Raw genomic sequence first — 23,187 nt, forward strand, 5'->3', positions numbered from 1 at the left:
GATCTCTAGAGGTCCCTTCCAGCTCTGATGGTTCTGTGCAAAGGTAACAACTGCAGAGCATTTCTGTCAGAAAGGAGTGATAAAACAGGAGAAACAACTGTGCAGACATCCAGGGCACTGAAGGAAAGGGAGGAGGTGCTTCAGACAGCTCAGCTTCCCCTGCAGCCCATGGTGAAGCAGGCTGTCCCCTGGGAGGGCCACGCTACAGCAGATATTCACCCTGCAGCCATGGAAAGGGACCTGTGCTGGAGCAGTTCCTGAGGAGCTGAAGCCCATGGGAAGGACACACACTGGAGAAGTTCATGAAGGACTGTATTCCATGGGAGGGATCCCAGTCTGGAGCCCAGGAAAAGTGTGAGGACAGACAACTGGCAAATACCAAGTGCTCAGAAGTGACAACAACCTCCATGCCCTATCCCACACCTCAGGGTCAGGAGGAGGGAGAAAGTTGGGAGCTCAGAAGTGAAGTTAACCTGAAAAAAAAGGGGAAGTAGGGGGCAGGTGTGGTTAGTTTTGGCTTTGTTACTTTCCTGTTCTCTTTAACTGGCAATAAATTCATCTGACTCAAGTCAAGTCTGTTTTGCACATGATGGTAACTGGTGAGTGATCTCCACATCCTTATCCCAACTGATGAACTTTGCCAGTATTATTCCTCCTGCCTCCTCCTGAGCCTGGGGGCAGCTTGGTGGGTGCTCAGCAGCCAGCTCTGCTTAACCCCTCACACTTCTTGTGGGATGGATTAAAGAAAGTTCAGCTTCCAACATGCAAATTAAACTTGTGATCTGAAACCTACCAGCTGACAGCATTCTGATCAGAGTTGCTGCCACAGAGAGGCTCCAGAACTGGGGGTGATTTACCATATAGTGAACCAGATTCTCAGAATCATCAATATTCTTCTTTCCTAGGGAAATATCCTTTTAGCACTTCCAAAGACCAAAGATCCTGCGACCATACATAATTCCTGTTATTAGGACTGTTAGTACAGTTCTTTAACAAAAATGCACCAAGTTCTAGCAGTTAGAACTCTTACATCTTGTAGAAATTCATTACAGCTTTCCCTCTTAATTCTTCCACTTCCTTGCACTGTGAGCCATGTCCTGTATGGAGCTTAGAGGAAATACAGGTTAAAAAAATAAATTATCTGTGCTGTAACTTCAGGGACACCCATCCTCAGGGAGGAAGGAAAGGCTGTTACAAAGACTGAAGCCATGTAGCTGACATGCACTGACAGAGCCTTTTTATATTTTATCTTCAAAACCAACACTGTTATGTTTCCAGGTTTCTAAAAAGAAAATATCTAGGAATTATAAATAGCTTTTCCCAGTGGTAACCTTGGAAGAGAATTTTCTGAAGAGAAAGCAGGCAGTGTGGGCAGACAGCTACAGAGCTGTGCACTAGCAATGAGCTGAGCAGGTACCCAGAAGCAGGAGAGTTTTCTCTGAATGGCAGCTGTTTGATAAACACAACATGCTACAGCATGCAGCCTCGGTAAGGGTGTACCTAAGTCAGACTGTAACCCAACAGCAGAAATGTATCCATCTGCTTTGTAATTCTGAGATTGTATTTCTCAACTGGACTCAATTTTTTATCCCAGAAAGGCATGGGAGAGAAGTCCCAAATACTTATAAAACGCAGAGCTACCAAAAGCAGCAATATTTGTTGTTCTGTCTGCTTGGTAAAATCTCATCTAGCCCTACAGGTACATTGACCCTTCAGCTGACTCTGAGGTTAGGGGCTTCCTACAAAGAAAAAGTCCCAGTCTTGAGCACCTCAGTCAAAGATTCATGCTGGTGGTAGCACCAGGCTATTTTGGCCCTCCCCATGAAAGCAGGAAAAGAGATTTGCTGAAGAACTTTACCCAAAGTCTTTTCCTGCCTGTTGCAATGGGAAGGGAAGGGAAAGAATTTCCCTCGACACCTCTGCTTACCTCTGGAGACCTTTGCTTCAGCTACAGGACACAGTATTAGGAGATGGTCACACAAATCCCCAGGCCATAAGCTACTTATTCATGCTGTTCAATTATTTTCTGTTAGGGCAATAGCATAATCTTAATATGACCACTCAGAGCAAAAATACTAAGTAAAAAATTTAAGTTTTTTCCCCCTTAAGCAATTTTCTTACCTGTAATCTATAAACTGCTGATTGCCTGGAAGAGGTATTTCAAAGTACCTCACTTTTAGCAGCCTTTCTACAATTTTAACAGATTTCTTGAAATGTGAAAAGTTAGTAGAAATAATCAAGAAAAACATAAATTAACATCTCCATACTTAAAAACAAAGAGATTTGAGGATTTATTTCAAATAAAACATATATAAAACCTGAAAGATAAATACTATAAAACCCAAAAGTTTGCCTGTTATGAAGTGGCTAGAAGGACAGGGAGAAAAAATACACAGAACTGCAGTACAAACTCTTGTGAAAAATTTCACACAGGATGAAAAATATTTGCCTGGTTTTACTCTCAGATGCTTCTGAACGTAGTCTAAACAACTGTCAGGCAGCACTTGCAGAAAAAACAATTTAAATAAACCTGTCTAAAAGTTATCTGAAAATAACATAAATGAAAATGTGTTAATGAAAGAGCATCAGGTATATTAGAATGAGAGCACACTGATGAATTACTCTCTAATTTCCTCCCATTTTTTTTTAACAGAACCATACAATAATTTAGGCTGGCAGGGACCTCTGGAGATCAACCTGTCCCACACCCTCCCAGAACAGGGAGAGGTAAACCAAGCTGCTCAGTCTCATAAAAATGTTGAGTACACTAAAGGAGCAGCAGGATACAAATTGTAGTAAAGGTACCTCAGTGGGCATCCAACTTTGCTGATGCAATGACAAGAGTGGGTGGCTGGGGGGTTTTACACAAACGCCTAAATACAAATGTGCACAAACACCTCACATTCCCAACATTTCAGGCCTTTCTCATACCCCTGCCATACTGCTACTAAAATGTAGCAAGAGAAACAAAACATATTTAACAGGAAAGGTAAAATATGAAGTTACTCAAAGATCCATTCCTTAAAAAAATTATTCTTTGATATGGAGAACAATATGGAGAAATGCAATGAAAAAAATGACAGGCAAACTCCAAAGACAACTGACCCTAAGAAGTCACCTTCCAGCTTTCGTAAGAGATTTCTTAGTCAGGATAATTTACTTCTTTCAGGGCTGCATGAAAGCTGTAAATCAAACTGCTTTATTAAAACCAGAGGGCAAATCAAATAATTCTAAAAGACCCAAACCCTTTTATATGCCATACAATGTATAACTGCTCCTTTAAACACCTTAGGATGTGTGCCTCCCCTGCACCTTTTCTCAATAAAAATCCATATAAATGTATCCCTTTCTACCACTCTAGGTTTCTTCTTAGTTTTTTGTTTGGGTTGTTTTCCTTCTTGCAGCCTTATTCAGCTTCACCTTCTACACTTGTTCATGCTGTACACATTCAAGGAAAATTAATTCCTTTCTAGAAGTTGTATTTAAAAATAGACCCATTCCCTTTCAGCTTGTATTAGCTCAACTGCTCTGCCTTCTGAGCCTCACTGAGGGAAATACTTGCCAAAACAGATTCCTACACTGGGATGTATTTTACCTTCTGCACTTTCAGTCTTCCTAAACCCCCTGGCACACACCTTCAGAAATCTGCAATCTGTCTCCAGGTTGTTACAGCCCCTTTCAGAGCAGAACCAGTCTCAGCTCTCCCTGTACCTTTGCTGCAGGGTGCACAGACCAGCGAGCAGTGCCCTGTAAAGAGCTGGAGATAGAAAGTAAGACAGGTTTGCAGTCCCAGCACCACCACTGCTCCTGGAGTTTTCCCTGGAAAAGCTCTCCTCTGATCCCAGCACTCTACTGGGCTGCAGCTCCCAGTCCAGTTCAGCCAGAAGCATCCCAGGTTCCTTGGTTTAAGCTCAGCTCACAAGCCAAGTCAAAGTGCAGTCTGTGAGGGGGGATTCAGTGCCCAAATGCTCTCCCCGTCCAAACCAGAATGGTGGGGACACAAATGCAGAGGCATTCCCTGTCCCCCTTCACCTGCTCCTCTCTGGTGGGAGTTCTGGCTGGAAGGAAACCCCCAGAGATCTGTCATGTTCACTGACTCAAGCTCATTCTGCTGCACTACTTCTGTTTCTTGTCTTTAATTCTGGCATTTTCAGGTGTCAGTGTGCTCAGTCATGCTGTTTCAAGACTTCTACATTTCACTCTGTTTTGACAGTTTCAGAGGAAATTATTTTACAGAACATTTTCCTTTATAAAAATATAAAAAGGAAACCCCAAAGTTTCTCATTTTCTATAACTGGGACAGGTCTGCTGCTTCTCTTCTGCATCAAATCACAGAATTCCCAGAGTGTTAAAGGTTGGAAGGGACCTGGAGAGATGGAGTCCAACCCCCTGCAGGGTCAGAGCAGGGTCCCCTCCAGCAGTCCCACAGAACACATCCAGGGGGTTTGGAATGTCCCCAGGGAAGGAGACTCCCCAACCTCTCTGGGCAGCTGTGCCAGTGCTCCCTCACCCTCACAGTGAAGATTTTCCTTTCATTTCTGTGGAACCTCCTATGCTCCAGCTTGTACCCACTGCCCCTGGTCCCATCTAATCCAGGCTAGAAAACTTTTTCTGCAAAACTACTGGAAAGACAGGACCACTGCAGTTAAAATTTAGTAGGAGCCTTTTAAGCCAAAAATGTTAGGAACCTTTTAAGCCAAATAGATTAAGGATGTGTTTAAAGCATGTCTCTATTTAACTTGAATGATAATTGCTGTAGGAAAAAAGCAAAAGCTCTGTCACAAAGCACAATCATTTGTGCTTCAAGTGGGGTAACAGATTGTGATTCCCTGGACCACAGACCTACTCCTTGCATGTGGAAGGACAAGCAGTAACTCAGTACCACTGTCTGTGTGAACACAAAAGCTTCTTGTTACGAGGAGGATACATTTCAAGAAGCTTTAAGTACCTACAGAGAGGCTGAAAAACTGAATTTTCTTTCCACATGCATTCTATGCCCTAGAGAAAATAATCTGTCAAAATTAAAATTTCTGATACATCTCTCAAGCCCTGTTTGAGCTCAGTAAAACTCAGACTGTGCCTGTGCCATGGAAAAGTGAAAAGGTCACTCAGCTCCTCTGAGTGACTCTTCATATTCCTACACATGGAAAAGAGCAAATGTCACTCCTTTCTTTGGAAGAGCAAGAAGGAGGATCCAAGGCTGCTCAGTCACAAATCAATCCAAGGGAAGGTCAGGGTGAACACTCTCAGAAGAGCAATTTGCAAAATCTTATGGACAAGAAGGAGGTTTGGATTCACCAGCATAGATCAGAAGGGGAAATCATGTTTGACGTGACAGCCTTCTGTGACAAGGTGACAGTAGGGCATGCTGAGCAGCTTTGCCACTCACAGACAAGAGGAAGGATGGGCCAGGCAAGGGACTGAAACCAGGGCTGAACTTCCAAGCCCGAGGGCTGGTGAGCAGCAGCCCAGCCCAGGGAGAGGCCAGGCCTTAGTGCTGCACCCAGGGGGACAGACCTGGCCAGCACTAATTAACTATTGCAGTTAGGAACTGGACAACGGGACCAAGCTCACACTCAGCAAATATGCTGATGAAACAGAAGTTCCACAAAGGAAGGTTCAGAATCCTGCACCTGAGGAGAAATAAACCTGGGACCAGTAAAGGCTGGGGGCAGCTGGACAGAAAGCACTGGTCCTGTTGAACACAACAGCAGCAGGGCCACAACCATCCTGGGCTGCAATAGGAAAAGCCTGAGTAGCAGGAAAAGGAAGGTGCTCCTTCCCCTCAGCACCACTGAGACACAGCTGGTGAGCCAGCTCTGGGCTCCCCAAATCTGGAGTGACACCAGCAAAGGGCCATGGAGACTGGGACAGGACATACAGGGAGAGGCTGAGAGAGCAAGAATTGTTAAGCCTGGAAACAAGAATGTCTGGGAGGATCTTATCAGTCTGTATAAATACCTGAGGGGGTACAAAGTGTTAAAAAATGTGAAGCCAGACTCTCCCCAGCAGTGCTCAGTGACGGGACAATAGGCAGTGGGCACAAATTAAAGTACAGGAAATTCCACTTACAACCAAGGGATTTAGTTATTTATTTTACTGTGAGGTGATTGAACACTGGAGAAGCTTGCCCAGAGAGGTTTAAGTCATCACCTTCAGAGATATTCTGAACCTGACTGAACACATTACTGACCACTCTGGCCTTGCTCTGAGTTGATGGGTTTGGTCCAGATGATGTCCTGAAGTCCTTTCTAACCTCATTATTCTGTGATTCTCTGACTTCCTTAAAGCAAAGTAAATAGCTGGTGTATTTGTCCTGCTCCTTCTGCTTGTTCTCTTTAGGTCTCTGTCTTGTAGGAGATTCAACCTCTAAAGAGACATCTATCAATTTGGTTAGATAGATTATTTTTTTTAAACTAAGGTTTGCTTTCAGAGCTCAGATATTGATTACAGCTTAAATTTTATTAGTTTGAAATGCCACAGACTGCATAAGCCAGCTTGCACCTTTTCAGCATTAGTAATCTTCATCTTTAGTGTCATCTACTTCAATTTCTACAGCTCTTCCCAAGTTCTACATTAAAATTCAATGCACAAGCCTCCACTAGGTATTTTTTCTCACTTTAAAAAACTACTTCTATTTACCTTATTGCTGCTGTTTATTATAAAGAACAAAACAATACAAGCTTGAGTCAATCTGCTGCAAAACGTCCAAGACTGTAGGCACCAAAGTGCTATCTAGCATCAGTTAATGAGCATCAGGTAACAGTAAGCTGAAAACATGCAAAAATCAAGGCCAAGTTCAACTGCCCCAACAGAAAGAGTGCTACACTCCATACACACTCTGCTTTCCTGGGTTATTCTCATTTTCTTCTGCCCTGTTAAAAAACCTCATAAAGCATCCACATAATAGTGCCTTGGAACCTGTGGTATCCCTGTGTTATTTATACAGCATCCCAGAAGGGGAACTCTTTGGGTACCATGGTTGATAGACAGGCATGAACAGACTGTGCTACTGGCAGCTCTCTGACTGTTCACACCTTTAAGAATTTCCTTCTTTTTCACTCAAGAGGGGTAAACCTCCCAAAGCACACCTGGACAGGTACCTGCATGTTGCTCTGTATCTTTCACACTCACCTACAAAGCATCTGTCCCAATCTCTGCTGTAATTTCCATTCTGTTTGACATTGAAACCACCAAAGGTGTGACTGATCTGTGCTGGTGTGTCACATTAAAGATGCCCACCCTCTGTTTCTAAAAGTTTCTCTTAGGTATCTATATAAATTAATCCAAGCTTCAGTGGCAAAGGATGGAAATGGGGTTTCACTCATGGCACTGAAAATCAAACAAAAATGACACTGCCAAAAATCCCAGAGATGTGCACGGGGCACTTGCCTGTGGAGCCACGTTATAGCTGCACAGCATCTGATAAACTCACATCAATGGGAACTTGTTTTAACTTTATCTTTTTAACACATTCACTAATTTTGACTTGTTTCACAGTTCCCATTTAGCTTTCCCATCTCATTATTACAGAAATACCCACATAGCATCACAGTCAGATTACAGCTTTATGTTATTTTCCCATCTAAAAGGTGGAAATCATTAACCTTCATGAGGAAGTTTCAGAAACTGCAGAACTTAATTTGATGCTCATGGGACGAGAGAGAAGACTCACATTAGCAGATACACTGTAGAACCACTTCAGCTTTAAGTTATTTAACTGCTTCCTTTGTGACTTGACATGAGAAGAAAAGTATTTTTTTTTTGTATTGCAGCTATTTTAAGATGTACTTCATGGCATTTCTTTTGAAGTGTCAATAAAAAAACCTCCATATTATACACTCTCACAGTAAAACAAAATACAAGGCCACCACCTCCTGTTTCCACCTTTCTGTTTACCCAGCAGCCTGAACAAGTCACTCTAGAATCAGCAGTATATTCAGTTATTAAGAGACAACAGCAGCTACAGAGGATTTTGTCACCTCCAGCCATCAGTTTTTCTTCTTGTTTACAGCTTGGTGCTTGCTTTAGGGTATTTCCCCTTCTCAGCACTATATTTATCTATGGATTATACACAGCCTTATTCAAACAGATCTACATGGTTTTTAACTCTGGGGGAATGAAAAAAACAGAAAGCTTGACCATTGTATGACACTGTTACCTGTATTCGTTCCTAAAAATGACAGCTTCACCCACTGTTACACTTATTTTAAAGAATGCCTTTAAAATTAACCTTTTAAAGACTGTTGTTTACTGGCAGCCTATAAACCCAGACCCAACACCAGATCCTGTCAGCTGGAAGACTCAAATCTAGCAAATACATTTGTCAAAAGCTCAACAAAGCTGGGATCTACATTAACCTAATGAACACGACCCTTTAGTGTGTCCTGCAGGGGTGCAGCACACAGCACACCTCGTGTTCAGAGGGTTCAGTAGCACTGATGAAGATCCAGAGGTGTCCAAAGGAACCTCCCTCTGGGGTTACAACGATGAAGAGAGCCCCAGACACCCCTCCCTTGCTCTGCTCCCAAGAACACAGAAAGAGCAAACTATGGAGAGATCAGCAGAAAAATGCTGGCAAATGAGATCACCTGAGACAAACTTGCTAAACAGATTGTCACTGTAGGTACCTGAGCAATGGAAGAAATAAAAATAGACTGCACAGATCTGCAATTCTACCTGGCAAGGCTCAAACACACCATGAATCATTCTCTACTACCAGTGACAACCACAAACCTGAAATTTGCTGATTATTTGAAATATCCTGAGAAACAAAGTTCCTTGTCACTTGCTGCTTGCAAACTACTTGGCATAGGACACAGTTCCTCTTGATTAACTTTGTCTCAGCTGTAAAAACAAAACTACTGTAGCCAGTGCACTGAAATTCTAAAAGTTAACTAGTTACTGAGTTTCTTACATTGCCCTGTAAGAAAAATAAGCTGCTTCTCTGAATACTCCTAATCATTACAATCAAAGAATCTACAACTGTAAACCAGGTATTGGCAACAAAATGAAGTAATATTGCTACGTGCTGGAAATAAAGGCTGCATCTTCCCAACCTACACAAATACAAAAAATTTAATGGAAATTAAAATTTCTGGGGAAGAAGGGGGAGGAAGGGATTATTTAAGAAGACACTGAAGTATCTGAAAGTATACCATGGAGCACTGATTTTTTTTAAATTGCAAACTGCTGCAAGAAAAATATTGAATTTCAGAGAAATCACCATGTTTTCTAATTTCAGCAGGAAATTAGAAATTGCTTCCTAGGAATCTCTTGAAAGTAACCAGATGGCAACATGAAAACACAGCCAGGAGTGGACAACACAACCATTTCAACCTTGCAAAATGCAACTGCTTACAACATTCCAACTCACGCGTCTTTGAAAAATAAAACAAACTATAGGGAAAAGATGGCTGCACCACTTTTCAATATTCTCAGCACTTCATTTAACTTGTTTTCTTGTGGGGCTGTCCTCAACCCCCTGTGCCCTGTCTCAGAAGATAAAGTAGACTTCTCTTCTGAAATCTTGGGTCACCCAAGACTTCTGGCCGTAGTAATAAACAAAATCCTTGAACTGAAGTTTCAGTCTTCATGTCCTAGAACTTCTGCACAAAGAACACACAGCTGCACATTTAAAAAAGGAACATGATTACCTGCTGAGAGCAAACATTAATTGCATCCTTCAGTTTCAAGGGAATTGCCATACTGCAGGGATATAACTTGAAGCCACAAGGCCTGGGGAGAAGCTTAGAACCGTCTCCTAAAGTTAAACTTGACAGGGAGCCAGAGGTAACAGCACAGTGAGAGTGCAGCTATCAGGGGAGCACAGATGGTGAGTTCTACTCTGGCAGCTTGATACTGCTGAAGAGGTGGATCCACTTTCCCCTTCAGGCTCCTCCCAGTCACACAGTCCTCCAGCTTTGTGCCAGTTCTCATGCTAAATTGACACTCACTGACCTGTTTCAATTCCATAAATCTTCAGGGGGAAAAAAAAAAAGCCTAGGGCCCCTGATAACTGCACAGTGATTTTATTTATTTATTTTTAAGAAAATAGGCACTCTTTGCATGCCCTGGCAGAACACTCTATAAGAAGAGTGTAATTCAGTCTGACCCCTCTTATTACACTGTACATAGACCCCTTCACAGCTCACAGCTTACCTGTCCATGCATCACGCAGCAAACAAAAAAGGTGCTCAGGTACTGGTGTAAAAGCACTGCCCCCCAGGGTTACACTGCTCTGGAATGACTTTCTCCATCAACAAAGCATTCTTCTAGATACAAACCCTGAGTCTAAGTCATGAGGAGAATTCTGCCAATTCTTCTTCGGGCACTTTTTTTATTTAGTTTGTAATGCAGAAGAACCTTGCTGTGTTTGATTATAACTCATGAAGACAGAAATCCATAACACAAAGTGTTTACTATTTTAAAAATTCAGTGAAATTCCAGAAAGCACAGAAATCCCAGCTGTGGCACAGGCTTTCTCTCATTATAGGTCCTATCCCTGTCATTACTGTCTACCAAATCCCTCCCTTCTCAGCTCCCACATCATCCACCCACCCTTCACTGTGATTTTCATTTTGTTGGTGTCGTGTCTTCTAAACCCAAACACAGAGTTCACTGGGAAGTTCACAGCTTTGAAGCTGAAAGCATTTTCCCCTGTAACATCAGCACCAGAATGGTATTATTCTGTCTAGACATTGATATTCCAGATGAATGGAAGCCTTTTTTTATAGGTTACCTTTTACTTTAAAAATTGTCACTAATGCCATAAAAGTCTTGTAGTTCTGAAGGCCTGATGAGGGGTGGAAAGAAAGAGAAAGCAGAAAAAGTAATGATATTCCACACTTCACAGGACTTAAAACCATTAAGCCCCTGAGAACACCTAAATAAACCACCAGCAACGTCAACAGGTTTCCACAGAGAGCAAATCCACTTGCCCAAATTAGATTTGAGAACAGGGGTTAAATACACTGACTTGGTGGGTGCACAGAAGGAAGAACAATGAGCACACCCCTTGCCTTGTGATAGTTTATTCATTGACCTGAAGTAGATTTGGTCCAGACAAATGTTTAACAGATGTAGCATTTGCTCCGGAAATTGGTCATTCTAAGATAGAGCCACGTTTGCAAAAGACAAAAAAGATTCTCTAATGTCTTACTGGTAAACTCAATTTAACAAACACAAAATGGAGTCAGCCAGTTACCTGCAGAAGCAATGTCCATTCAGTTTTCTTCTGCATCCCTAGGTAATGAACACTTTTAAGTGGAATTAGAAATGTTACACATTGCTGGTATTTACTAAATAACACAATCTAAACCCACTCTGAAAGCACAGGCTGCTTAAGTTTGGATAGGTCTAGAAACATTTTCAATGCAGAGGGAGGTGGTCAGTGTTTTCCTAAACCCTCAGCATTTCCCTCCTCTTTCCTGTTATTCACATTATTTCCTTTCAAACAGCTGGAAGAAGCAGCTGCTTTGGAGCTGACAATCCATGCACTGGATCAATCACATACATTTAAGAACAGCAGCAGCCTCTCTATCCTTATACAAAAAGCAAGTCAGTGTCACACTGAGTTTTCATCTTCTAAGCACCTCTATTTTCTTCTTTATCACTTCCTTTATAGAGGGAAATGCCCTTCATGCACAGGAGCATCCCAGGAGGTTTTAACTTGAATCAACAGAAAAGCAGATTCAGCTTCAGGTAAAATCTACTGAAAACTGCAGCTCATCACCTTCAGAGAACTTAGCCAGCCTGGTTAAAAACCAGGCCAAACACATTACAGCCTTATGAACATTTTAATGTATTAATTGCCACATTTTTGATCTAGTCTCTAAAATTATGTACTTAAAATAGTAGGAAATACACCCATACATAGAGACTCAAGGTGCACTCACACTTGGTAGATCCAAGTCCCAAGAAGAGAAATTAATCATAGTGATCCAGAGGTCAATTAATTCAGGCTCTGACAAGCCGAAGTGAAAAAACTTTGAAGTAAAAAAACCCTTATAAAGAACAAACTCACTCCATCTACTTGCTCTGCAAACAAATCGAGTGAGAAGCAGCTCAGTGCACTGGCAGAGCAAGTCAGGAAAGTACAAATGCAGTGTTTGGATCAACAGGTATTAATCCAGTCACTTGCTTCATGAAAGTAGCAGTGAAGAAATAAACATTTGGATATCTGATCACTACATGTCAAGCAAAAATAATGATTATTTATCTATAATGAAAAGACAGTCAGCACTGGGGACAGGAACTAGGGATGGAAACTGACCAAACACATGTTAAAAATTAACACAGTTCTCTTTTAAGTCTCAGTACATGCTCTACAACTTGCTCAGCATTTAATCTTCCTTAAGGCTTTTTTTCACTGTACTGAGCAAGGCAAAGATAAAAAGGGCAGAAACCACTTAGAATGACTTGCACAGGCAAAGGTTCCATTACAATCATGTGAAACTGAAGGAATCAAAGAGCCCATTTTATTTTTAAGCAAATGAACACACTCCCAGTCACGTATTTTATATTCTTTATGCACATTTCACTGCAAATGGCTCTCCATTTGATGAATTAGTGAATTAATCAGAACCAGATTCTAGTCCTCTTTCTTTACTGTGTCTTGTGCTACTCCAGGTAACTTTAAACCTTAACTGATCTTTCTTTTCTTTAGTATTAAACTTTGAAAAGATTAACAGGTACCTAGCTAATAGTAAGAAAGAAAAAATATGTCTAAAGGCTACCCTTGACAAAATGCTAGGCATCTAAAAACCAAAAACAGAGCATAAAGATTTATAGAGACTGATATTAACACTCTCTTCTTGAAAGCTCCAGCTTCCATATCAAGACCTGTCCATTCCAGGTTAAAGGTAAGTCCCTTCACTTTTACTTCTTGGTGAGAAACAGGTTCTGCACAATAAAACTTTAACAATCTGCCTGAAGAGAATAGGCCCTTTTGTTCAACAACAATATTTGACTCTAACTAAGCTCTGAACCTCAAATCAATGATCTAAATGCAAACATGTAAGTAGCTCTGCTCATGACTGAAACAATAGGCCTCTGCTCTCAGTACAGTTGAGAACAGCTCAGGCAGGTGGGTGGAAGGCAGGCATTATCAGTTTCTACATGGGAGGACTGTAATAAAACTTTTTTTTTTTTTGAAGACTAGCATATTAACACACTGCCAAGTTTTAAAAAGTTATTTAAATACCAGCACAACAAGATCTAGTATCGTGTCTCCTCAGCGGGGAAAAAAAAATCTCTGCCCTTGATGTTTTACCAGGAAGATTGTTCTATGCCCCAGAATAGCAAAAGCAGAAATTCCAGGCATAACTCAAGAGCTGGTCATATGAACCAGGTCCTTGGTTTCTCTAAAATGCTGTCTCCCAGTTTGTTACAATACTTTCATTTCTATTAAGTGTAATTTGCAATTCTTATCTAGAAAAAGATCCATCCTTCAACTGCAGCAGCTCACTGAAACCTGAATGCCAGGCACTTAGAGAAAAGACTCAAGTCCTTAGTGCTTTATTCACCAGATGAGAGGGATGAAGAAGAAAAACTACCTTTCCCTCTCCTAAATTGTGCTGACAAACCAAGCCCAAGAAGGCTTGCCTCAAACCTTTAAAAATACTCAATTTATGAAACAGTAAATAGTCAATATCTTGAAAAACAGAATACTGCCAAGCTAGATGATAAACGTGGGTTGTCTGCTTCCCCCTCTGAGGCAAGCACAGACTCCTAAGTGGTTCTGTACCTGGGCTAAGTAGGGTGTCAGGACAACAACTGAGGCACACACTCTGCTGGAGGTTCTGCATAGGTATTCACCTTCCTTCAGTGTAAGGGCACAAAGTAGAGCCTTCTGTTGCATATAAGGATGGCAGATGTTAAATTAGAACATTAAATGAGCAGAACTGTACAGGCAAACAGAAAGACTTAAGAATATACAGGATCAGTGACAGCACTCCCAGAAACTTCATCAAAACCATTTGCAAGGGTTTTTCTTCTGCTCTAACCCTTGCTTTTAAGCAGGAACCAAATTGGCTTTGCTGCAACATGAAAAGCACTTTGCTATGGTTAAATACATTTACCACCTTGTTTAAACAGCTTCAGTTTACAAAAGATGTTTGTTTAGAAGCTATCTACTGATACTGAAATGCTGTTGAGAAGCAATTTACCTATTGCATATGCTCTAAAATAGAAAAAGTTAAATTTTTTTGGTGAATCTGTCATGAAACATGTTCCTCAAGCAGTCCTAAGGTAGACTTTCTTAGGAACAATGATTAATTTAAACTCTACAAGAGATACATCATGCTACTTTACTACCTGTCTTCCCATTAGTTTATTTGCTCTGTAGTTATCAAACATTTTTGAAACTTAGGAACAAAGACACAAGACAACTTGGTATTTCAAGTCTCTCTCACCACACAAGAAACAGAACTTTAAGGGAGAGGAAATCAAGTAGAGAAAATAAGGTGATGCTGCTGAACTAATAAATTCACACGTATAATCTCTCAATCTCTCTTTAACCCCAAAATAACTGTTTAATCTGTAAGAGGCTTTCAAAGTTAGCACTCAGAAGTCTCAGTTATTTTCCACTGCAACATCATCCTTCACATGTATCTCAGGTCTTTGCTTTAAAGACAAGGGAATTCACTTTGGATCAGAATGCTCCATATTATTCCAGTGGTCATTCAGAGGTAAATGCACTCAGCAGTGATTTAACTGTCAGCCAAACCTCAACCAAGAATGCACACCAGAGCCAGCTCAGATGGAAATGGCTGTAGGAAAGAGCTATGTAACTGGAATGAAACTACAACTGCTTTGGACTTTGCTGTAAAAAGAGAGAAAAGAATTTCGATTTGGTTTTTCAAACATAGAATCATAGAATCATAGAATTAGCCGGGTTGGAAGGGACCTCAGAGATCATCTAGTCCAACCCTTGAGGAACATGATTTCTTAAAAGCTTTAAAATCCTCATAACTGAAGACAGCTTCCAGTTCATGTTTCATTCTTAAACACCTCTGATTTGTGTTTTGGTTTGGTTTTTTTTCCAAGTAAAAACAAGCAAGTAATGGCTGCATCTGCTGTCATTCTCTCTCTTAGAAATATCAGTCCGGATTTCCTCTCCTTCTCTCTTTGAAAATGATGAGTGGCAGGGCAGCAGAGACCAAACAAAACAATGAGAAGCTCACTCACTAAAATCAGCGCACACACACACACACTAAAATAAGCAATATATTGCAGAAAGACAGCCTAAAATACCCTCATTTCCAATTTTTTTCAGTGCTAACTAAGCTACAAAGTTAAGTTTTGCTGGGGATTATTTTCTGAAGCTTCAAGGGTAAAGGATGCCACACAAATGACAACAGATGTAGCCCAAACGCTGTACCTGCTTTTTTCTCTGCATCACACACAGATCTGAAGTTCATTTGTCCATCTAACATCACAAAATACAGCTGTTAAAGCAAGCTGAATTCTTGGATATTAGAGCCAAATAGATCAAGACATGCTCACACACCCTCCTCTGGATTTATCTGGGTACTATAGCCACACAAGGTCAAAGACATCCCAGCCAGAAGCGGGAGGGTTAACAGCTGGAACTTGTCCGTGTTTCCAAAATAAAGCGGAGGCACCGGCGTTGCCATTGGGCTGTGTTTACAGGAGGGAACCCAGCTCCGGGTAAACCTCCAGCTCCACTCAGGCTTTATCGCTGGGAAACATTACTCCGAGGCAGGACCGTTCCCTGCAGACAAAGCAGCGAACCCTGGGGGGAAGCGGCCGCAGCCGCCGCCTCATCTGCCGGGAGAGCCCGGGCCGGGGCAAGGAGCTCCCCAGCGGGACCCAGAGCGGCCGGAACCGGGGCTGAGAGGGGCTGCCGGAGAGCAAAGCCTCTGACGGGACCGAACCCCCAAGGCCCGAAGAGGGCGAAGGTTTTAGAGGCTGATCTCGGCGACGAGGAGCCTGGAAAGGATGGCAGGGTCGGTCCCAGCGGGAAGGGGAAGCAAACGCTGCTGAGGCGGCTGGAGCCAGCGAGCAGAGCTGGGGAAATCGGGAACCTCAGCGCGGGGTCCGGGCGACTGCTGCCCCCCCCAGAAGGGCTCGGCAGGGCAGGCCGGCAGCGCCGGGAAAGGGGCGGCGGGGCCCGGCAGCTCTCGCAGGGGAGCGCCGGGGTCCCGGGACCGCCGCCCTGTGCCTCAGGGTAGGAACGATGCTGCCGCCCCAGCCCGGCCCCGGCCCGAGAGCCGGCGGGGCTCGTCCGGCAGCGCGGCGGGGAGGGCCCCCCTCAGCAGTGCCCTCCCGGGGGGGAGCAGCCCCTCAGGAACCCGGGGCCTCCGCCCGCCGGGCTGCCCCGCGCCCCGCTGCCCCCGCGCCCCGGCCGCACGGAACCGAGGAGAGCGGCGGTTCCGCCGTGCCGTTCCCCGCCGCCCCGCAGAACCCCGTCCCCGCCGCCGCCGCCTCCTCTCCTCTCCTCTCCTCCCCTCCCCACCCCGCTCCCCGCTCTCCTCACCGGGCACGGCCGCGTCGCAGCTCCCCCGTCCCTCGGCCAAGATGGCAGCCGCTCCCAGCCCAACCTCAGGCAGCGACTTTACAAAGTCGGGCGGGATCTGCGCAGGCGCGGAGTCGCGGGGCGGACAGGGGCAGGCGCTGACTACAACTCCCGGCAGGCTCCGCGGCAGCGGCCGCGCATGCTCAGGGCGAGCCGAGGGGCCCGGGCGAGGGGGGCGGGCTGGGCCAACGCGGGCCGGGCCGGACTGGAGCGGGTCGGGTCGGGATGGGTTCTCGGGGGTTGGATCGTGGCTGCGGTTGGTGTGCTCGGGTTGTGGCGTTCAGCTCACGTCAACGCTTGGGAATAGCTCTGGGTTCCCAGGCCGCAGCTGGGAGCTGCCCCGAGCAGCAGGGAGCAGTTCGGGCCCGGTCATCCCCTCACCTCCCTTCTGAACCAGGTCCCTGGGAAGGATTCTGGAGATATAGATATAAATATACACATATACACATACACATATACGCAAACGCACAGACTGCAGGTGTCTATGTGTACGGGGTGTATTTACACACTACAGTAACAATCCTTGCTGTCCGCTGCGGGCCTGGCTGCTGCTCTGAGGCCCCTGCACTGCCTGGATGAGCCCCTGGCCATGGCCCTGCTGGGTTATCCCGTGGACACCGAGACCTGAAAACCTCTGCTAGCACACAGGGACACACCGAGTAAGTGGACTTCCTACCAGTCAAGCTACTGGGACATCACTGGTGGCAGCATGGGCTTTGTGACAAAAGGCTTTGTGGTTTTAGTATATCCTCTGTAGCTGTTGATACTGACCATTATATAAAACCTTTGTTCTTTCAAGTGTTTGTTTTGGGGTTTTTTTGTACCAGTGTGCACTACTGCGAAGCGAATACATGGAAATCACATTACACCTCCTCTTTTGGCAGTGAGGAATGAGAGTTCAGTTGCAGTGCACTGGAATGAAAGAAAAGACTTTATTCAGAAAGCGGGAGAATACCCTCACTATTTTTTCAGGGAAATTACATTCTTTATAAGTGCAGGGCTAAGCATTTTCTTATAACTGGTTGGGGTTTGTGAAAATCCATCTTGTCTTCACACATAAACTCTTGAAAGAAGCATCCACAGCTACCATTATCTGAACATCTCTGTTGGTGAGGGCTAAGCAAGAAAACCACTCAGGTTGCTCAGAAGAATGTTCACATTGCTGTGCCAAAGAGCCATCTGCAAGGTAAATACATTCAAGTACAGGAATCACTTTATTTCCAGCACAGGACAAAAAATGCTTCTCAGTCAGAGCCTGTGAGTCCTGCACAGTCAGAAGTTTGTCAGAAAGGTGTCCCTGGGAAGCAAGTTTGCAGCCAGGGTTAGAGCCCAAAATATGAAGGCAACAAATGGAACAGCTGAAGTAAGTTCTGGAAGTCTTTTTTTCCTCTAAAGCTTTTCTATACACCTTTATGTCTTTCAGTTCCTTTACAGATATTTGAAAGCACATACATATATTTACAGTTCCATTTTTAAATACTCTGTTCAAATTAATACCAATAAAAATGAGTTGCACAACCATTACTTGGCAGTAATTTCTCTCTCGTGCATCACCTACACAAGCACTTATCTCTTACCCTCTTGTGATACAGATTCCTCTCCCAGCAGGACAGTAAAGCTCAGGCTGACTTCAACTGGAGCTCCACATCTGTAAAGCTGGATTTGCTCTGTCTCCCAGCTGGTAGAGAACATTGGGCTTTTTAAAATATGTATCTTGCCCATGGTTTGAATCTCAAACCTGTAAGAATTCTGCAGCTAAGTGCACTCAACCCTGTTATAGCAGTTGTCTGAATTAATTTTATATCCCTGTCTTTTATTAATTATTATATATTTTATTGTTTATATGAATTTATATTCCTGTTTGCAGGAAGGAGCCAAATGGCACCCAAAGTACACCCGGGTGACTCCTACTGAATTCAGCAGATGTGCACATATCCCCAGGGCACTGTGCCCATTTCCAGTCTGGTTTTGCCTTACTGGTTTTTAGGTGTTCAAGGTAAAGGTTGCTAAAGCAAATGTGACGTAATAACATTTGGTGTCTCTTTCCAAGGACGTTGTCCTCTGTGTTATATTTTTTCCTCCTTTTGTAACTGGCATTTCAGATCAGCCAGTTACCTGATCTCTTTCTTTTCAGCTTCTGGTGCCTCAAGTCAAGTTCCACTGACACTTATCTGCTCTGTGAAATTAATGAGAAAAAGAATGCATTCCAGGTGCACTGACTACTGATCAGTTTGTGCTTGCCAGGACAAGATGAAGGTAGAGCAATCTTCACATTCACACTCTTTCAGAGTTCATTTTCTCCTAAAAATCAAGGCCTGCCAGTCAGCTGGAACAAATAATGAATTAATGTCAGAACAACTCAGCAAGCACAGATGAATATAATTGAGTGGCAGAAGAGTTGTACCCAAGATTTTGCCTTTCTTTTATTTGCTTGTGTAGGGAAAGGTGGAGACAACTCCATTTTTCCCCCCATGCTTTTGTATAACTACAGGGGCAGGATGGGATTTTCTTGCAGTTCCCTGGCATGGTTTTCTGCCGCAGCAAGGACGGGGCAACAGTTTGATGCAAACTAAATCCGTTTATTTGTATCCTTACATGCAGTTATGTACCTTTCTCTTATCTCACAATCTCACAATGGTGACTTACACAGGGAAAGAAATCATACCCCATTCTATGCCACTAATCCCTTCAAGACAATCTCCCAATCAGGTGGCTGCATATTCAGGAAGTCCCGTGCTTATCTGGCATAGCTCGGGACTATGTTTATTCCACGGTTTGTCTGACAAATAGCTTGTCTCCATCAATTGTTTTGTACTGTCTGTGCATATTACCTTTGTACCTACAGTTTTCCTTTGACTGGTCAGAGCCCCAAGAGATTAGGAGTTTGCTACAACTGATGATCTTGTAGAAGGGCTGCTTAGGAAAATTGTCTTAACTTTATAGCTTTTCAGACTTCCTAGGTATGATAAGGTCAAGCAGTGCTTCTGGGAGTTAATTTCTGATAAATTGTATTTAATAATATTTGTATATTTTTTCCATTCTTTCTCAGTCTAATTCAGATTTCAAGGTCACTGGGACAGAGATTATTTCTTGTGGCAAAATACTTATAGTGTTTATTCTCAGCTGGTCTATTTTAAGAAAGAATATTCAAATCACTGATGCAGCCTCAACTGCAGTGTTGCAGACAGACCTAGCACACTGAGTCTGTGCATTTGGTACTGGGAGCTGACTGGGAAACCACTGAGGATAAGGATCTGTGTGGCAGAGCTGTGTAAATCACTTCTACATTCCAATCTTTCATGTGCTAATAAAAGAATTGTGCAGGATCATTAAAATATTGCTATTCTTTTAGATTTTTCAGCAGGATGTTGTAAATGGAGATCACTCCCTGATTCCTCAAAGCCCCAGGTTCCCCCAGCTTGAGGGCTGGGACCTTACTGGGAACAGGACCACTGAACACCCTCATTGTTCTGCTGTCCCTGGAGTATGGGATCCCCTCTCCTGAAACAGACCCTGCCTTCATTCACTCCCCTTTGCCAGTCTCAGCCCACAGATCCCCACTGACCTCACATATGACAAACATGCTCTTTCCAAGATACATAATTTGCTAAAGGTTGCACAGCAAGTTGCTACCAGAGTTGGAAGCAGAATTGGGTTTCTTAGCTCTTTGACAAGTGTTTCATGACTTTTTTTAATTACTGCTTTAGTGAAGCACACAAAATGTGAGGATTTGCATAAATACATAATGATTTAGGTAGGAAGGAACCTCTGGAGACCTCTGGGTCCACCCTGTCCTTGAACCAGGACCAACAGGCAAGGTTGCACAGGGTCTTTTCCAGTCCAGATACAAATATATTAAAGGATGGGGATCCTACAGCCTCTTCATGCCCTGGCTGGGTGTTTGGTGACCCACATGGTGAACTTTTTCTCCTTCTATCTAGTTGGAATTTCACTTGAAGGAACTTTTGCTTCTTGTCCCTCACTGTGTTCCTATGCACCTCTGCTCTGCCTTCTGTACACCCTGTACAGCCACCATCAAGCTTTTGTGTGCAGCAGGAGGATCCCCCTTTGCCTTCTCTTCTCCAGGCTGAACAGAACCAGCTCCCTCAGCACCTCCTCACCTGCCCTGTGCTCCATCCCTGATCGTCTTGGTGGCCTCCTCTGGACTTTGGTACCTCAGCCCCAGGGAACTCAAACTGCACCCAGCACCAGCAGGAGGGTTCCTAGCACTGCAGAGGGGTGGGCAAGGTCCCATTCTCTGGCCCTTCTGGCTGCCCTCTTGGTGACACAGCCCTGGGTGCAGTTGCCTTTCTTTGTCACAGGGATACTTGGTGGTCTCCTGTGCAACTTGTTGGCCACAACCCCAGCACCTCTTCCACCAGATTGCTTTCTGGGGAGTTGACCCCATGTCCTGCTGGATTGGGATCACTCCCATGACTCCCTCCCAGACACAGAACTGTCTGGGCCATCTCCACCTTCACTGAGGACCTCAGTCCACTATCTGTGTGTGTCAGCAGCATAAAGCTGAGCCTGGTGCTGAAGACACCACAGTGACCACCTCTCTGTTGAGGCAACTTTGGTCGTGTGAACACTTCCCCCTTGGGGCTGGACACAGATATCACCCACTGCTGACAGCAGAATGGTCATCAGATGGCTGCTAAGCCGTTTTGGATCTCTAACAGAAGAATGGTGCCTCTGCAGGAATACTTGGATTTCTCACCATTTTTGATTACTGGATTGCAAAGTACTTTATAAAAACCTATAAAGTAAGGTCATAAATAAGTCTGCAGAAGAGAATTTTTGTTGTGCTGCCTTTTTATCAAGGTTATCTTGTTATCAAGTCTGAAGTTATGATTTCACTTGTGAAGGAAACAGTGAAGTGTCAGAATGTATTTTTAATTGACTTTAGAATAAGAATTGATTAATTTGACATGGGATTTAGAAAAATATCAGTAAGAAAAGATAAATTACTTCCTGTTATCTGGAGAAGAAATCAACAACCCCCCCCCAGGCTGGTGAGAAATTATTATTGTTATTTCCGAGCAATCTAATTAAAGGGTAAAACAAAGACGTGGCTATTTAATTAAGTATTTTATTACTCAATTGCTGTACAGTGCATAATCAGAGAACTGGGAGGGAGTGATTAGGTGTCTTGAGAACGGAAATGACACAGCCAAGATATGCAGGTGTTTTAAAGGAAGGACAAGAGACTGGGAAAATTGTTCTTCTCTTCCCCATACAAAAGGCTGAACAGAATTTTCCCTGAGACTGGAGAACAGGATACCATAAATCCATAAATCTGCTGGGGAGGTTTCAGGAAGAAGCAAGAGATGCTGGTGCTGGCACACGTGAAACACACCATGCACGTTGGAGCTGATGACTCTGTCAGCTCTTGCCTACACAGACACCTTGTGAGCAGCCTTCAAGTCCTCTGGGCCCGGGGTGAGCCAGCATGGCATATCCATAGGGTGTCCCCAGGCACCTCCTGCATCCCAGTCACACCTTTGCTCTTTGAATGCTGCATCTGTGACTCTTACAGGATGGGAACACGTGCATTTCCTCAGTGTCACTGTGAGCTGGGTGCCTGCTTCTGCCAGGCTCTTTGAGAAGAGTTTTTGAAATAGAGATACTAGTGGAGAGGGATTCTTTATCTTGTTTGGACTGAGGTTTATTCCTGTCCCACTCCAATAACCTCCTTAATTTATACAGTTGTAAAAAGAAGAACTGACTCATCCCCAGAGTGGTTTACCTCCTTGCAAATTGCTCTGGTATAAATCAGCTTGCATTTCAGAGCAGAACAGATGCTGATAAAAAGCTATTTAATGTCAAAACTATATACAAATAGAGAAGGTAGGATTTAAATACCTGAGGCTTGATCCACAGCCACACAAAGGTAATGAACTGCTTCCCACAGTGAATTCTTTAAAGGTCTCTATCAGCTTCAGGGAGCTGTGCCTTCTTTACCTTAAGCAGTCCCTCGTTCAAGGATAGCCCAGTGCCCTCTACTAAAAAGAACAAACCCACCCAAGCTATGGATCCTGTTGAGGGATCACAGGGTGTGTGTTTCAGTGATCTGTGTGTCCCTGGGACACTGCACTTCTGAACAACAACCCTGAACCAAGGCTTGGGCTGCAAGGAACCTAACAGGCCCAGGTATTAACAGCCCTTGCTGAGCAGAAATCTTGCTCGTTGGCTTTACTGATTTTATCCAACCTTTCTTCTGCCCTGTGTGCACTGAGTAACCCGGCAGCTGAATTGCAAACTTAAGGTGAGTAGCAGCAAAGGGTAGGAAGGTTGTTGTACCAGTCCCTTCACATGCCATTAACATACCAGATGCTGTGCTCATAATTTCCCAGACTAGATTAAGGGAGAATTTACTTGGTTAAACTTGCTCTACAAGGCTCAGGGGTTGGTCCTCACTTCGTGTTATGCTCATGCTTGCTACAGCTCTGAGAGGGAGGAAAAGATGATGTTGCACTGACTTACATCAACCCAGAGCCTCAGGCTCTCCAGGCCTGAACCAGCCTCTTGTGTAACAGGCTGGCCCCAGGGTTCTTCATAGAAACAAAACCTGGTGTTTTTTCTCTTGTTGAGGCTATAAGGAAAACAAGAGGCAAGAGGCAAAATTAGTCCAACCTTCCCTTCCC

At 43.7% G+C, this 23,187-nt stretch overlaps 1 protein-coding gene and 2 long non-coding RNA genes across 8 annotated transcripts in view; 1 reads left to right on the top strand and 2 right to left on the bottom strand.

Moving 5' to 3' along the window:
* ITCH (itchy E3 ubiquitin protein ligase) overlaps positions 1 to 16,716 on the bottom strand; it is a 60,266-nt gene extending 43,550 nt beyond the window's left edge. For 2 of the 6 annotated variants that reach the window (XR_011729057.1, XR_011729058.1), the window contains exon 1: positions 13,790 to 13,855. Coding sequence is in view for 1 of the 6 variants with exons in the window: in XM_071759851.1 (XP_071615952.1) it covers positions 13,790 to 13,808 (19 nt within the window). In the remaining 5 variants the exon portion in view is untranslated. Of the gene's footprint in view, positions 1 to 13,789; positions 13,856 to 16,501 lie in introns of those variants that run through there. The other 4 variants (XM_071759852.1, XM_071759850.1, XM_071759851.1 and 1 more) reach the window with 4 other exon arrangements.
* Positions 1 to 23,187, top strand: part of LOC139803582 (uncharacterized) — a 247,811-nt gene that overhangs the window by 131,778 nt on the left and 92,846 nt on the right. The gene's annotated exons all lie outside the window — the stretch shown is intronic.
* Positions 1 to 23,187, bottom strand: part of LOC139803583 (uncharacterized) — a 154,918-nt gene that overhangs the window by 90,741 nt on the left and 40,990 nt on the right. The gene's annotated exons all lie outside the window — the stretch shown is intronic.

Source organism: Heliangelus exortis, chromosome 16, assembly GCF_036169615.1.
Source record: "Heliangelus exortis chromosome 16, bHelExo1.hap1, whole genome shotgun sequence".
In the NCBI taxonomy this organism is placed as follows: Eukaryota; Metazoa; Chordata; class Aves; order Apodiformes; family Trochilidae; genus Heliangelus; species Heliangelus exortis.